This window comes from Diadema antillarum, unplaced genomic scaffold (genome assembly GCF_040938485.1).
Source record: "Diadema antillarum isolate AM-2024a unplaced genomic scaffold, OU_Dant_1.0 scf00000147, whole genome shotgun sequence".
Taxonomy (NCBI): Eukaryota; Metazoa; Echinodermata; class Echinoidea; order Diadematoida; family Diadematidae; genus Diadema; species Diadema antillarum.
The window spans coordinates 1,258,133-1,274,888 of NW_027271036.1; the positions used below are offsets into that span (position 1 = coordinate 1,258,133).

The 16,756-nt window shown below is 36.6% G+C and overlaps 2 protein-coding genes across 2 annotated transcripts in view; both read right to left on the reverse strand.

Moving 5' to 3' along the window:
- Positions 1-2,068: 2,068 nt before the first annotated feature.
- On the reverse strand, positions 2,069-7,150 carry LOC139721686 (uncharacterized). The gene is made up of 3 exons (XM_071633016.1): positions 6,991-7,150; positions 4,818-4,903; positions 2,069-2,269 (listed from the first exon to the last, which is right to left on the reverse strand). The coding sequence occupies exons 1-3, from the start codon at positions 7,067-7,069 to the stop codon at positions 2,069-2,071; spliced, it is 366 nt and encodes a 121-aa protein (XP_071489117.1). The 5' UTR covers positions 7,070-7,150.
- A 4,588-nt stretch (positions 7,151-11,738) lies between these two features.
- The window catches only part of LOC139721687 (uncharacterized), a 34,014-nt gene continuing 28,996 nt past the window's right edge, over positions 11,739-16,756 (reverse strand). Inside the window, exons 6-8 of the mRNA XM_071633017.1 lie at positions 14,456-14,600; positions 13,022-13,252; positions 11,739-11,863 (exon numbers count right to left, since the gene is read on the reverse strand). Coding sequence (XP_071489118.1) covers positions 11,739-11,863; positions 13,022-13,252; positions 14,456-14,600 — 501 coding nt within the window. The remainder of the gene's footprint in view (positions 11,864-13,021; positions 13,253-14,455; positions 14,601-16,756) is intronic.

Here is a 16,756-nt window from a genome sequence, read left to right on the forward strand (position 1 = left end):
ATCTTGGGGAGAACAGATAGATGGACCAACAGACAACTCAACAACAATTTGCTGAGCGCCCTCTGGTGGTGAAGCATACTAATGACTGATATTGATACATGGGGAAAAGGTAAAATGTTATGCGCCTCTGGCTATTCAGAAAAAAAAAATATATAAAACCCCCACAAAACATTTGTACTTCTCATTTAAATCAAATGAACTTCATCACTTGATCAAGTATCTCAAATCTTCAGCTGCAATATCTAATGTTGTGTCTATATCTAAATTTATCTATATATTTATATCTAACTATATAATACATGTATAAAGACAAAGTGGTTATACCACACTTTCATATCTCATTCTGCATGTGTGCATACAATGTTAGTGCAATACAAATTTTGTAGATATGCACATAACTGAAGTGTCTGTTATACATTTTCAATCTCAGAGTAAAAAATTACATGAATCATACATTTTCCGCAAAAAATGCATATATACATTCAGTGCACTCCTGTTATAATGAACATGATTATAGCAAAATTCTTGTTACAATGAAGAAGAGAAATTCAGGTCCCCAAATTATCGTCTGTATCTCTGTACATACCTTATTGTTCGGATACAGCAAAATTTCTATATAACGAGTAATATATAAAGTAAGTTGCCCGGTACCGAGAATTTGTTACAACAAATGCCTGTACATTAATGCCATGTCTGAGATTCCTGATATACAACCTGAAGAGTGAAAGCATTGTGATGTGTCATAAAATTTACCATATCCAAGATCCCTCTTCACAGAAGCAATGGTGAATTCCTTTGTGCGCGATGAGCCAGCAGCGTTGAAAGGTGTCAGGTAGACTATATACTTCTCTCTCACAGAAAGACCTGAAAGTAAGTTGAGTTGAGTTGAGTTGAGTTTATCAACAACATACATGTGAATATGATAACATGATAACATGAAATTCCACAGTGTAAGATACAATAACATGAAATTTTTATGAGAATACAATGATTTTGTACAAGGTTCTTACAGCTTTGCAAGCATATATATTTTACATACTTTATATCTACCTTACATAAGAATACATGTGTTATAATAGATTTAGTTTTGTTGTGATACATTTATCACTGAAAAGGCAAAGAAAATGAAATGTAGACATATATGCATAGACAGAGGTTCTGAAAAAAATAATCGAAAAAATAATAATAGAAAAACAGAAGATACACTGTAATGTTGTTAAAGGGGGAACCCAAAGTTAGCACAAGTGCTAGTCGAGAATGGTTCTCCGCCTATAGCTACATGTATATTTAGGCTGCTTATTGCAAGGTCTACTCTTTTAAAGTAAGTATAAGAAATTAACCCTTTCAGGACGAGTCCCGAGAATACTCGGGCAGGTGTTTATGGGAAAATGTGTGTTGTAACAAAATCAGTCCATCCTCAATGGGTTAAGTGTATGTAGAATGTACGTCAGATTGGTGCAAAAACCTATCAAAGACTATTCCCGGCTTTGATGTTGTTTTTCTCTCTGAAGTGAAAACAGAACACAAAAGCTGGAATCCACAGAGGTTTAATTCAAACCTTGACAGTGCATGGATTGTGCAAAGCTCGACTATATAAATGTGTGTGACATATCACCTACACAAACATGCTCATATGCAAGGTGCACCGATTTCTCACGCATTCCTTTCTGAATTCATTCTCACAAAATTATATGATTCAATATATTATGAAAGACTTTATTTACAACCAAAAGAGAAGCAAACAACAAAAAAGAAGCAATGGATATTGTAATCCGGAAAAATATACTCAGAATTATATACAAGCTTTTAAATTTTTGTTTATTGTACTTACAATGTTAATCATCTTATGCATTTATTTTCTGTAAAAATTTTGATTCACATGTTTCTGTTGGAAATGGAAAACCATGAATAAATGAATGGATGAATTTCATGTAAATGAATGAACAAATATTTTTTGCTTCATTCCATGGGAACTTGGATAACTCTGATCTGTTCGTGGCTATAAATGCACTCTTTCATCTTCTGCATTACAGCATTTTTTTCAATCACAGTGTATGCACATCTACCATTAGGTTTGCCATTGAGATGTTCTACTCATTAAAGTCAGCTGGACTTTACCTGGCAACGTCATGCTAAATTTGTTGTGGACGAGGCTTGTTGCAAACTGCTCAGAAAGGTTCAGGAAGGCCGTGTGGTTGGACCTTGAGGAAACTATCTGCAGACGGAAGCCGCTCAGTCCTTGGTATGGCATATTTTTGTTCTCCGTGACCTAATCAATGAAGGATGAAGAATCAGGGTTATAGTTTCATTTTGCAAGGCAGATCATTGAATATTCTGGTCAAATATCAAACTAACCACTCTGCTATGACTAAGCTCCCCCCCCCCCTAAAAAAGAGGAAAAAGTACCACATTTGTTGTTTTTGTTCTGTTCTTGTCTCGAAACTGTAAAACCCTCAGTGTGCCTCCATAATCTAGTACTCGTACATACCTGAGGGAACTTATTTAATACAAGGCCGCAAGGCTTTTCTCTAGTTCTCTTTTTCATTTCCATGAATTGTTTGATTTTTGGCAAATATGTAAACTTGAACTTTGTTTGTCTGTATTATGTCAATTTTCGATTGATTATTGTTTTGTGTGTTTTGTAACCAATGATGGATTTTTTATTGGAATGAATAAACGAAACTGAAACTGAAACTGAAATTTGTTTTGATAATTCTTTTTCTTTCAATTGGTTTCCTCTTGTATTGACTAATGAAAACAAAATGCACTGAATTACTAACTAAAATGTGAAATAAATGTGGAATATTCATTAATAGAATTATTTCCCTTTTCCATATTCACTAATTAATAAAAAATCAATTTTGCATTATCATCATCACCTACAAATCTTGGCAAAGATGCCTGTATGAATACAGGATGAGCACAACAAATTTAGAGCTGATATGATTAAGCATTGCATTTAATACAAACATTTCAAATTAATTTCAGTAACCTAATCAAACTTAATCTTTGTCTTTGTTTTGTCTTCAACGATGCTTAACCCATTCCATGGTATTCTGAAATCCTTCCTGGGAAGAAATTTCTTCCTAAGTCAGTATTTTTTTATAAGTGGTACTCTGAAAATCTTCCTAAGTTTCTTTCTAAGTTTTTCCAAAATTTAGGAAGAAACTTACAAAGATATGCAAATGAGGATGAGATATGCAAATTTCTCACTTAGGAAGAGGTTGGTATTCCAGAGTGCACTTCAGAAAGAATTTTAGGAAGATATTTATGAACGCCCCACCCCTGTCCTAAGTATCATGTTAAGATATAGCAATAAGCTGCAAAATAACGTGACAGACGCTGTCATTCACTGAGCGCAATATGTACTTTGATGCACAAAATGGGCATCAGAAAGGGGACATGCCGCACACATCATGTGCGCACATGCCGCACACATATATTCTCATAATTTACGAAGTACGCAGGATAAGTTGCTTCTAAAGCAATCTCACTTAAAAATGAAAGTAACTTTAGGGGATTGTGCCTTCAGCTGTGCTGCTCCCAAACTTTGGAATAAATTACCTGAGAAACTGAGGAAGGCATCATCACTTGTTGTCGTCAAATCTTTATTGAAGACTTATCTTTTTTCAGAAGCCTTTGATTAATTTGTTATCTATTTTTCGTGTGTCTAATCAGTGACAGGAGCTCTGTTACATCAAAGCGCAGTAGAGTATATTTACATAGTAGCTGCGCTATACAAATTTGTCTAATAATAATAAATAATAATAATGTGTATTTAACCCTACATCATGGTAATACGCGATTGTCATGGGTTGGTTTCTTATGATACGGCATTTCGTACTGGCTTAAAGGAAGGATGTGGGTGATAAATAAGGATGGCCTAATTGTGACCGTGCACCTCAAAACGAACATAAAGTCGCACACACTAATTTTGCGCAAGGACTGAAAATAAGTGAAATGGGTCAACCTAGCCGAACTTGACTTTTTCATATTTTCTGAAAGAGCGGGTCTTCTTTTACATTATGCTAAAATTTGGTATCATAAAACTGGCAGGAAAGTGTGTTTTTTAGCAGTTTATCTCGAACATTTTTGGTAGAATAGTGTGATTAGGTGTGTCTTTAGAATCCCTTTTTCATTTCTGAAAAACCTTGTCCACACTCTTCACTTTCAACTCTAATAACTTTTCAAAGGACAGTGCTACTGCTTTGAAAGTTGGCATCAATTATGGACAGAATGTGTTAATGAGGCATGCTTAATTTCAGTCTAATCTGATAATCTCTTCATTGTTGTTACTCTGGTAGTTTACTTCCTGTTTTTTGTCCCATTCATCGCACAGCCAGCACGGTTTGGTAAAGATTTAGCGCTTGAATAGACACTGTACTTCAGAGCCTCTTTTCTCAGTTCACACTTTTCCTGAGTTTGTGCTTTCTTTCCAATATTTAGATAGGTTAGGAGAGTCCATTTGATTTGAGTTATACATCATTTTAAAGCTTAAAGTCTGCTCTTTCAGAATATGGTCTTAACTAATAATTCATGTCTGGCAACTTTTTGTTTGTTTTGAGGTGCAGGGTCACAATTTGCATTAAGAAGTTCCTCGGCAGAAATTTCAGAATACCAATTCTGTCTTTCCTAGGCACTTCTTAAGTTTCTGACTTAAGAAACACTTAGGAAGAAACTCAAACTTTAAATTTTCAGAATATCACCCCTGGTGGCCTGTGTTTTAAGTTCATGGGCATTTCAGAATTCAGTACGGAACGGGTTAATTTTGAAATGACCTAACCTAACAAATGAATAGAATCAGAACTGGGTCTTACATTCCACGTCACGTTGACATGTCTCAACTCCTTGCCCTTCACAATCTCGTCTGTATAGTTTTCGTGGGTCGTTACAACATTGGGCACTGCAAGATAACACATTCCAAAGAAATCGGCATGAATCACAAATAAAAACAAAAAATAAAAGGAACACGATAAAAAATAGTAGACAATATTATTACATGCAAGAGAGATTAGTTTTTTCTTTTAACTAAATTAAATCAGATGGTTAAAACCTTGGACAAATAATGACATTGAGTCCTTAGGAGCAAAATGTACTGGAAGTTCTCAAATTGAATGATGATAATTATGTTTCCTTTGAATGTCTGGGGGGCACAACTTGGGCTGAGACTTGAACCTCACCGGAATCTCAGGATTCAGAGTCCTTGGTGTTATCCATAAAGCCACCCCTGCTTCTTCCAAATTTACACATTATACTCACAACATTTTACCATCAATTGCACAAGACTTTATATATACCATTCTTATAAAATTGACAAGGTGGATATAATTCATTTAGCACTCATATTCTGCTCTTTCTTTGCTGAAAGCTTCAATTTAAAAAAGAGGAGCATATTTTACCCCTTTCTCTGCCAGGTACTTTGGACAGTGTGTACAAGGCTATGAGGTTTTCTGTGCCAATCCGCTCTCAAAGCACACAAGGGCTTTATAAATAGATGCCAGTATAAATGTATGTGGGTGCAGCAGCTTTGGGTAAGCAAAGTCGGGTACAGACTCTCAATTACAGTGCATTGTCCATAGATATAAAGCCATGTCAGCACTTAACCCACTTGTCGCCATCAGCGTAATATCAAATTGACCTAATTTATGCCAACATCTTGCCCAATGAACTGAAGGAGTTTACGTGCCAACTTGCTGCTCTCTGCTAGCTGCCAATGAGTGGTGTTAATCATGTAACGTCTTTCTATTTCTAATTCCATAATGCAAATAGAACTTATGCAATCACTTTGAATGTGTTAACAAATTGAACACAACAATTTTTAAGTACAAATCAACAGATTACAGTGATTAAAGATAGCTAATTTTGCTAGCCAGCCATCCCATAATGTATATGAAATAGGGTTGGCTGGGAGCTCTAGGCAATAGCACATTGATGGTACACCGAATTGTCATTTATTGTTTAATTTCATTTCATTATTTCTCAACATGAATATACACTATGTAATTGTATCAGGGCGAAAATATATCAGACTATTAATACCAAACATAACCTCACTCTAATGAGGATTACGATGTATGTATTCAAGTACAATCGTCATTGTTAACCCTAACTAGGCCGGGGGGGGGGGGGGGCCTCCGAGGCCCCCCCTCGACGTTTCGCGCGATGTATCGCAATCGCAAAAAGCTATCACCGCGACGTTTCATGACTTTTTTCTTTCGAGTCTCCCGCATCTTTTGACACCAAATTTGCGACGCCCGGGCTCGCGGTTCCGAAGTTACGCATAAATATGTACATGCATGTCAGACCAAAAATTGCTCAAAAACATGAATTCGTGTACAATTTCAATGCAAACTGTGCTTACAGGCAAATTTCATAAAAGCACGATTATTTTGGTATTTTATTGATTAAAATCAATGAATAACATATTTTCTTGTTCGGAAAGATGTCGCGGACAAATCGCACCAAAAAAACAATGAAAAACATAAAGTAAAAAAACAAAGAAATACATAAGAAATTTTAAAAAACAATAAAATACTTAAGAATTTTTTCTGATATCACAATTTTTTTTTATTACATTTGCTCAGGACACTAAAAAGGATATTTACACAAAAAATGTGCCTGTTTTGAGCTTTATTTTGTGATTTAGACCAAATAGTCTGATTTCATGCATCATTATGCATAAATTAGCATAATTTAGTATAAATGAAAATTTTTTGAAAATTTAACTTCATGGTATTATAGATTACATCATAGGCAATGTGTGTGCCAATTTTCGTCGCGATCGCGCGGTCGACGGCCGAGATCTGGAGGGGGGGCCTGGGAGGCCCCCCCCCCTCCGGCTCTATCAACTACCTAAATAGCCCGGCCTAGTTAGGGTTAAGACTCTAACAGAGTGTGATGGTAATTCGCTGAAGGCAAATAACAATACTTGCCCAAGCTACAGATGTACATCTCCATGCTTGAGATTTAGTACTCATCATACAGACTTACCAGTAGGGGGAGTTCTGACACAAATTCGTTTGGACCACGGTCCCTCTTCGTCTACAATGATGTGTGTAATTGTCTTCATCCTCACGCAGTACTCTGTGTTGCAGACACTTGCTAGAACTGATGTGGACTCCAAATCAGAGTCCAGTCGTACAGCTGTGTAGTTACGTTTCTGTGTGTGTGTGTGTGTGTGTGCAGGAAGAAAGTGTGTATGTGTGTAAAAGACACAAAGAGAGAGAGAGAGAGAACAAGAAATTATTTCAGTATAAAGCCTTTATATCCATTAATCTTCATTTGCAATATTGGTCACTTTACGTTTATTTGATATTCTCATGAAGGTAGGGATATGAACATCACGGCATGCAAGATAACCTGAAAAATGGTTTGGACTGCACCAAACTTTAGTGTTGCTGTTAACCCTTTAAAGTACTTGGGTGGGTGTCTATGGGAAATGCCTGATATGGCAAAATCAGTTTGTCCTCGACGGGTCAAGATCAAATCACTCACATCAAAGTCTTCTATCAATGGGAGCTTTCCACGCACCCTTGACGAGGTGTCAAGCAGTACTTGTACAGTGTACTTGTGAATATATATATGCAGATTTGAGCACATTCTGTTCATCAAATCTTTTAGTCGTCTGTCGAGTACCATTTTTCCTACCATCCCGAAAGTACAGAAATTGGCAAGGTTAACCACTATGAAGGGATTCAGACTGTTTGTCGCCTAACATGTACATACTGTATGAAACTTAACATTACGTGACATCAAACAGTTTTTGCTTGCTTGTATTATCTTGTCCTGTGCATCTCAACAAGCGGGTCATGGCCCACGTATTAGTTTGCAGCGAAGCTAGCTCTCACAGGTGGGCCATGATGTTGGCCAAAAATTAAATGAAAACAATTTGCATTTAATCTACACACCTGTAGCAATTTCCACATTAATATTCATATGCACTTAATTAATTGGGTCTTGGGGTAAAAAAGGGTTGAGAAATGTGGATCTTGACTTCTGTAAGCAACCTCTTAAATCACATGATACATTTCCCTTTAATCATAGATATCATAAACATGGGATTTCAAAATTTGAATTATCTCCATTCCATATTTGCCTCCCCTACTACTGCTATCTGGGATCTTCCCCTAAAGCTCATTCACTCTTGAAACAAATCATATTGCCAGTTAAATATAGAATAACCACCAAAAAAAAAAAAAAATCCCAAGATCTATGTGGTATAAAAGATTAAGCATGAATATTTTGTTCTGACTTAATTATTTTTCATCAGGAGATCCAGCTCTTACTTCAAATTTGTTTTCTTCTTCCAAGAGGTAGCTCCGCACACGATGTTTGAAGCTGGGGTGAGTCCAAACCACATTCAGCAAGGAGCTTGGTTGACATGTTAATGTGACGTCAACATCAAAGATGGGAGCAGCTGGCTTTGCTGTGCCATGGGAACAGGTAATGGGAAGAAGAATTTACTATTATGTAATGACGCCCTGGCAAAGACACACATCACTACCTCCGCCAAGGGAGGAAGTTATTGTCGCTGGGGCGACAAGACCTCGTACCGTATCTGAAATTTTCGTGAAAATGACTTTTGTGGATCAATGGTCAGATAATCACTTGTTAGTGATGTCCAGTCCAAATCCTAGCTGTCACACTTCAAAAATAAAGCCACCACAGCATGTCAAAGAAAGGACTCTCCCATTTGATGTAGTGCTTCGGCTGCCATTTTTTTTTCTCCTGAACAATTGACATAGTAGGTACAATGCTTTCATTACCGTTTGTTCATTTGTCCGTGTGTAAAATAACTCAAACAGTTGTGAACGGATCTAGATGAAACTTGCAGGGAAGGTTGAGAATGACACAAGGAAGAGATGATTAAATTTTGGTAGTAGTAATCCAGAATTTTTTATGGATTTTATAAAGGATTTTTGATATTTTGGCAGGTTATAGGGTCAATGAACTTGGGAGTTCTAGCTGCACATTTTTTAAGTTTTCATAAGCGCAGCTGAGGGTTGATGACGTAACAAAAGGCTTCTATATTGGGAATTTGGGCGATTTTTAGCATGCATACATATGGGAGGAAATCACTGATCTCTACGGAAGAGCAAGATTATTGGTGGAAATTAACCGCTTGGTGGAGCTAGATCTGCGTTCTCAGAATGCTTCTCTAGTTATTATAAATTTGCTGCCATCTGCGGTAGAGAGGTATTCGTCTTTACATGTGGAGCCACAGAGTAGCATCCTAAGTTGAGTTCTGCTGGAAATAAAAGTTACTATTTCTGAATCATGCATAACTGACTGAATTTGTTGAATCTTGAAATCAAGTTTAATATTGAACTATCAACTTAATGTCTTTATGTTGTCCTGGTACTGTTTGTGTCACATTCCAAGTATAGGAGGCTCCCATTATAACAAAGTCTTCAGAACCAACAGTTTTCTTTACTTATATTATTAACATTTATATTCTAACAGAACAAATAGGGTATAATATAGTTTAGATTATAATTTTAGAGCTGAAGTTGTTCTTGCCTTGGTTTTTTTTTTTTTTTTTGAAACCTGGAATTTTTGTCATAACTGTGTTCGTTATAACAAGAATGCACTGCATAATCCTGTCTCATTTTACTGTTCCTGTCCTGAATTTGTTCAAGGTTCAAGGAAAGCACATTTGCTCAAAAAGAAAGATATTTGCCAATTGATTTCACTGTGTCATCATCTCATCGCAGCTGGCAAAACTTGTTAATTTGTGCTCTGTTGAAAAATAACATATTACATGCATATTCTGAATATTCAATGTACTTTTGATAAAGTGTTATTCATGATGACACATGTTTTGTATTTGCTTGAGTAGTAAGGAAACAAACATTACACAACACTAAAACTTGGATGGACTTGCTGACTCGCTGGATGAGAGAACTTCAATAGTTTGTGATGTCACATGTGTAGAGCGATATAAAGAAAATATAAAGAGAATTCCACAAAATTTCCTTTTCTTTGAAAACTACAAATTCCCTCAACTTCTTACTGACGTATGGTAAGGATTATATTCCTCTGTCCTCGTGAAAGAGGCAAGTCAAGTGCTCTTTTATTAGGCAAGAAAAGTGAAAATAATACATTGAATTTTCTTCATATTTTGCTTATATCATTCTATGCATGTGACATCACAAACTGTAGTTAGTCTTCTCATCCAGTGATGGCTGCACTGAAATTAAAAAAAAAATCATAACTTTTGAAATGCTGTTCATTTTTCGTCAAACTTTCACTGCTGTGTCCTACTAGTATTACTGCATTCACTCAATCCACATGTATATGAAGGTGAACTCATCCTTTAAATCTATTAAAAGAACAATGGTATCAAGAAGAGTAGACAATTTTTCTGAGTTGCTTGTGTACCTAACCTGATCAATAGCATCATAAAAAATGGGAAAGATATAATTACACTCACTGTGTGATAAGGAATTGAAATATATCTGGTTGGACTCTGGAACATATTGAGTGCCAAGTGCATTTGCAAAGCGCAGAAGCATGTTTAACTCCCTAATGCCAGTGAAATGCTGAACACCACTTCCGGCACTGAAATTTGGACAAACGCGATATGACCAATGATCAGGCTCATATCTGGAAAAAGGAAAAAAACAAACAAACAAAGTGGTTATGAGAAATGCAGACTCCAGATTAATTATGGGAACATGCATTTAGCAATAATGTGAAAAATAAAAACAGTGTATGTCCTGCTTAAAGACTCAATATATATTCACATACGTAACCGCCCATCTCAAGACCCACAAAAAGTTACGAATTAGGATTCTCCGTACAGGACCAAATTATGCCATCTGGGTTGACCATCTCAAATTTTCAAAGTTTGTCTTAGCTTGGGGAGAAATCTGTTTTTTTTTCTACCTACTGTCAAAATTTAGTGGCTTTAAACAAAACAGATATTGATATATTAGCAGGTGGTTGTTTTCTTTTTCTTTTCAACTTTAACTATGTATAGAATAGAAAAGTGAATATTCATTTTCACCTACAATTTTTGGGCCTTGAGTTGGGCAGTCACATTATGTCGCGGCAACGTATAGTGTTAGACCACTCACGGGTAAATCCTGCCCATAATGAAGAAATTCATTTCATAACAAGGGTGTTGTTGAACAAAATTTTGAGTTTGAAAAATTTAAGCTGCATAGTTCTACATGGAACCAGAGTACCTGACATCTAATGTTAAAAAAAAAAAATGAGTTACAAATTTGAAAATGAAATTAAATGCTTAGTGCATCAGAAAAATAAAACCAGTGAATTACTGCATATATCACACTCAATGTACTTGATATCTGGGTTGATGTTTGTTATTACATAAGGTTCGCTGATAATGAACTGTAACTAAAATTTCACACAGCAGTGCTAAAATAAAGCATTCAGTAAATGGACCATTAGTATGGTGATATTAGTTCATAGATCTCTTCATTATGACAACATAGTTCTCAAAACTTTTGTATACCAGAGGATTTTTTGATGCATTTGGACATCATCACAAAATAAGTCAAAAAATATCTGAAATTTACTGCCACAATATTATACAGTTATTTTTGAAGGTTAAGATGGAGCAGAACATTGCCTCCAGAAAATAACTACAAACCGTAGGCAAGCAACATGATAATGATTCCATTAACTGCACCAACAACCTGTGAATGTGTGGTTCTACTTGCCATGAAGAAAGGATTGGGGGCAGAAAATTGCAACGCTGCCAATTATTATGCTTACCCCTCAGCATACTCGCACAAAATATTCGTTGGCAGGTTGGTGTCTGGTATAGGATCCCATTTGCAGATAATATTCTCAAAGTCATTGCTGCTGCATTCCAGAGATATTTCCTGAGGTTTTGCTGTAAGATGCATGGTGAAATGCAACCATTGCAACATCATTTTCTTTCCATACATATACTGCAATGCTCTTACATTTTCTTTCATAAATGTGAGCAATTTCCATAATCATCTCAACAGGCAGTGGAGTTCATAATGATGTAATAATACATGATTCATGTAAATCTTTATTCGAGCAAAATATGGCAAAACTGTATTTAAAAAGTTTTCATTGCATACTATCTTTCTGAAAACTAGTTTACAAATGCCCAAAAATGGAAAACCATATTAAGAATGAAAAAACTATGCATGTTAGAAACATACTCATATTCAGGTTAAGGAAAATATAATATGTTTTGTATGATGTCAGCATTCACATTTGTAATATGAAAGGAACTACCTATTGTATCCATCAGGTACAAATTTGATTTACAAATATCATCATAAATGCTTTTAAAAAGACAATGGGGTTATCATTTACAGTCCTGTATTCCACAAATTGAATATCGAATTAATGTATATTCAAAGTTCTCCATTCCCTAGTATATAATATCCTTTCAGACAGACAACACTGAAAGAAAAAATGGGAGGAAGAAAGAAGCATACAAAAAAACAAACAAACAAACAAACAAACAAACATGCTCTTGGTAATATAAAGGAAACTCTGTATGATTGCTAGCTCTGGGCTCATCTAAAGGATGTGACGATTGACCATATTCTAGATCATTTCTTTACAGGGCCTACTGCTCTCCTTATATACTGTGTTCCATTCACAAGTAATAACTGCTCATATCAAAATTATGATTCTCTTCGACTTGAATGATTCATTAGGGAGCTTTAGATTTGCAGTGCGGACGTTTGAGACAAAGCTGGACATTCTCCTCTTCCCTGCGTCATGTTGAAAAGTAGCTTTAGATTAAGCCGAGACGCAACCGATAAAAAATAAAATAGCGCCCCCATATGATAGGTGCATCAAGTAGCTCTCTACGTTGTGAATTGAGCGGACATAAAATTAGCACAGAACCCGCAGTGAAACCTCAGACGACGCGATCTATAAACAGATGGACTTTGATACGCAATTCTGCGCATGCTCAGAATATGCTTTTTCCCTCTGAACATCCCCGGCGCGAAAATCTAAAGCTCCCTATTGGTTGGAAACAAATCTAAACAGTCACACTCACAGCCAATCATCACATTGTATGAAGCAACTTGTGCACCGCCTCCTGGCATGCATGAGTAGTTTCCTCCCTCCTCTAAAGATATGTTTGTTATGGACAAGAGTGTATCCGTCTCCCCTGGCATCAAGATGCCATTGTGGTACCAAGCCACAGCAGTTTCGTTTGCGGCGGCACTAGATTGACCGACGTTGGGACACGCCAGCTGTACTCTACCACCTCTCTCGCAGGCAATCTCTGCAAAATTACCACGAAAAACAAACAGACAACCTGTTAAATGCACTTGTAAGCTGTTATTTTTTGTCCAGTAGCTGAAGTACCTTATTCAAAAGATTAAAGGGGTGGTATAGTATTGGGAGAGGTGAGGATTTCGCTTTTAACTTTTTGCGACATGCTCAGAAACTATTTTATGAAATGTTAAAGAGCATACAATTCTAAAAGGAGTTCAAAGTTTCTTTGGTGAAGATCGGTTTCGACATGGCTGAGATATGACGCATATCCAAAAACAAAGTACAACAAAGTGATCCTAATAAAAGGTAGCTCCCACCTTTTATTACAATCCCTTTGTTTGGATACCTCAGCCATTTCAGAACCAATTTTCATCAAATAATCTTTGAATTCCTCCTAGAATTGTAGGCTGTTTTATAATTCATAAGAGGTTTCTCATTATATCAAAAAAAAAATCATCATCAAAAAATGTTGGAAACATGAAGCCCCATCTCAACCAAAACTGTAGCATTCCTTAAACACTGTCAAGATGGCCTTTGCAGGTTTCGATTGATTTTATACAGGATGATCTTACTTTGGCTGGGATGAGGTTAAACTATGGTTCTAACATCATGTCAGGTTGAATAAAATATGTTAGTAGTTTCTCATCCTCACATGTAACAGATTTGTTGTGTTCAGCATTTTAGTCTAAATATTTACTATTTTCTATCACAAAGAATCAATGATAGGAGCCATTCATTGGCAAGACTCACATCTACAAAAGCATTTTTTTTAAAGTAGGACATATCACATACCCTTCGTCTAGAGAATGTAAACATACCTCAAACTACAAAACAATGTATAAAGTAAGCCTGCATACCTTCAAAGCCTGATAAATTCACCAAACACACACACACACACACACTCTCTCTCTCTCTCTCCAGATATATATACAAGAGAGAAAGAGAGAGAGAGAGAAAGAGATAGGTATAGCTATAGATACATGAATAGATAGATAGATAGACAGTAAATAGACAGATATATATATATATATATAGATAGATAGACAGATATATAGATAGATAGATGTCTGGTGAGTGTATCAGCCTTTAAAGGTACGTACGTGAGTTAATCTGTTCCGTACGGGAACCTACTGACCTGTGTATTAAATCTAATGGTATATGAGAATTCAGTATGCAGTTGGTTAAGAGATAAACAGAATCAAATACTCACCATCAGGTGAACGAAGGGAACATGCTCTCTCAGACCAGGACCCATTCTTGGGACTTACGAATCTCACTCGAACACAATAAGTCTCATTCATCGGCATGTTTGGGTACCACATCATACACTGCGTTGGTGACATGTTCTTGTGAGTCTAGATTGAAAAAACAAACAAACAGAAAAGCATAATGTACTCCTCTAAGTTCTCTGTTTGAAGCTAACTCTTGTCAAGTACCTTTCAAAGGTGATTCTAAATGGAGGAAACATGAAGTTTTTATTGCACCGTCAATATATCTGGCATGTGTTAAACACTCAATTCAATAAAATAAAATCTAAATCAATCCATTTCAATTCAATGTTATGCAATTCTCTGGTTCATTTTCTCAGTTGAAAAAAAGGTGTCTACAAATACTAGAATATAGGCACAAGTGTCAAATATTTATAGAAATATAAGAATAGAGTGTACATTAATATGATCACAACACTGAGAGACAAACAGTCAGATGATGAAAGATTATCCTTATATTCATCATGAGTTGCTAAACATTACAATTCAGAACCCTGTAAGCCCGTTGCATAAAAGTTACAATTATGGTAACTTTGCCATTCAATGGTAATTACCATGGCAACAATACTCAACAGCCAATCAAAATCAAGAATTCCATGGAAGTTACCATTGGATGGCAAAGTTACCATAATTGTAACTTTTATGCAACGGGCCCCAGGTGTCAACACTGAAGAGTGTGATATAAACTAGGCCCTATTACACTGTCGACAAAAATTAGTGTTCCACTGAAGTGCAGACAAAGCAAAGTGCAGACAATATGTGATGTTTCGCCTTCCTTCCAGTGGAAGAATGGTCCTGTGTTTTCAGTGCGTGAAAGACAGCTCGGAATCTCTCTGATCTTCCAGCCCCAAGCATGTGGTTGAAACAGAGGCCCCTTCCTGTTGAGGCTATATACTAGGTTCCTTCCCTAATTCCCCAATGGATTCTTTGACGTATGTTTGAATGTTGGTATGACATTCGGGCCAAACGTGGGTATCCAGATTGGTCATTCACCAAAGCTGAATGCCTTTAACAAGACTCAGACAAAATTGAGCAAGAAACGGTCAAACCAACAACCAGCCCGAGCAGGAAGATCACCATCACCATCCCTTACATATCTGACCTCTCCTAGAAGATCAGGAGAAAATTGGCTAAACATGGTGTCTCCGCAGCATTCAGACCTCACAATTCATTAAGACAGAGACTCATCCATTTCAAAAACAAAACAACAAAGGAGAAAAAGACAAATATAGTAAATAGTTTCAGATACCAAGAAGAAAAGTGCAAGGAATTCTACATTGGAGAAACCCTGATGGCTCATATGAGTCAACACAATAAACTCAACAGTCACTGATGGCTCATATGAGTCAATACAATAAACTCAACAGTCACTGATGGCTCATATGAGTCAATGCAATAAACTCAACAGTCACTGATGGCTCATATGAGTCAACACAATAAACTCAACAGTCACTGATGGCTCATATGAGTCAACACAATAAACTCAACAGTCGCTGATGGCTCATATGAGTCAACACAATAAACTCAACAGTCGCTGATGGCTCATATGAGTCAATGCAATAAACTCAGCAATCCCTAAAGGCTGATATGAGTCAACACAATAAACTCAACAGTCACTGATGGCTCATATGAGTCAACACAACAAACTCAACAGTCACTGATGGCTCATATGAGTCAACGCAATAAACTCAACAATCTCTGATGGCTCATATGAGTCAACGCAATGAACTCAACAATCCCTGATGGCTGATATGAGTCAACGCAATAAACTCAACAATCTCTGATGGCTCATATGAGTCAACGCAATAAACTGAACAATCTCTGATGGCTCGTATGAGTCAACGCAATAAACTCAACAATCCCTGATGCTGATATGAGTCAATGCAATACACTCAACAATCCCGATGGCTCATGTGAGTCAACACAATAAACTCAACAATTCCTGCTGGCTTATATGAGTCAACACAATAAGCTCAACCATCCCTGACGGCTCATATGAGTCAATGCAATAAACTCAACAATCTCTGATGGCTATGAGTCAACGCAATAAACTCAATAATCCCTGATGGATCATATGAGCCAACACAGAAGACCCACAGCATCCCAGAATCAGCTGTTTACTCACTCTTAAAAAAGACCAACCATCGATTTGATAACAACAAAGACATGGTGGTGCTGGTCAGAGAGGCACGTTGGTTCGAACGAGGCGTAAAGGAATCTATTTGGGAACGTGTGGAGGAACC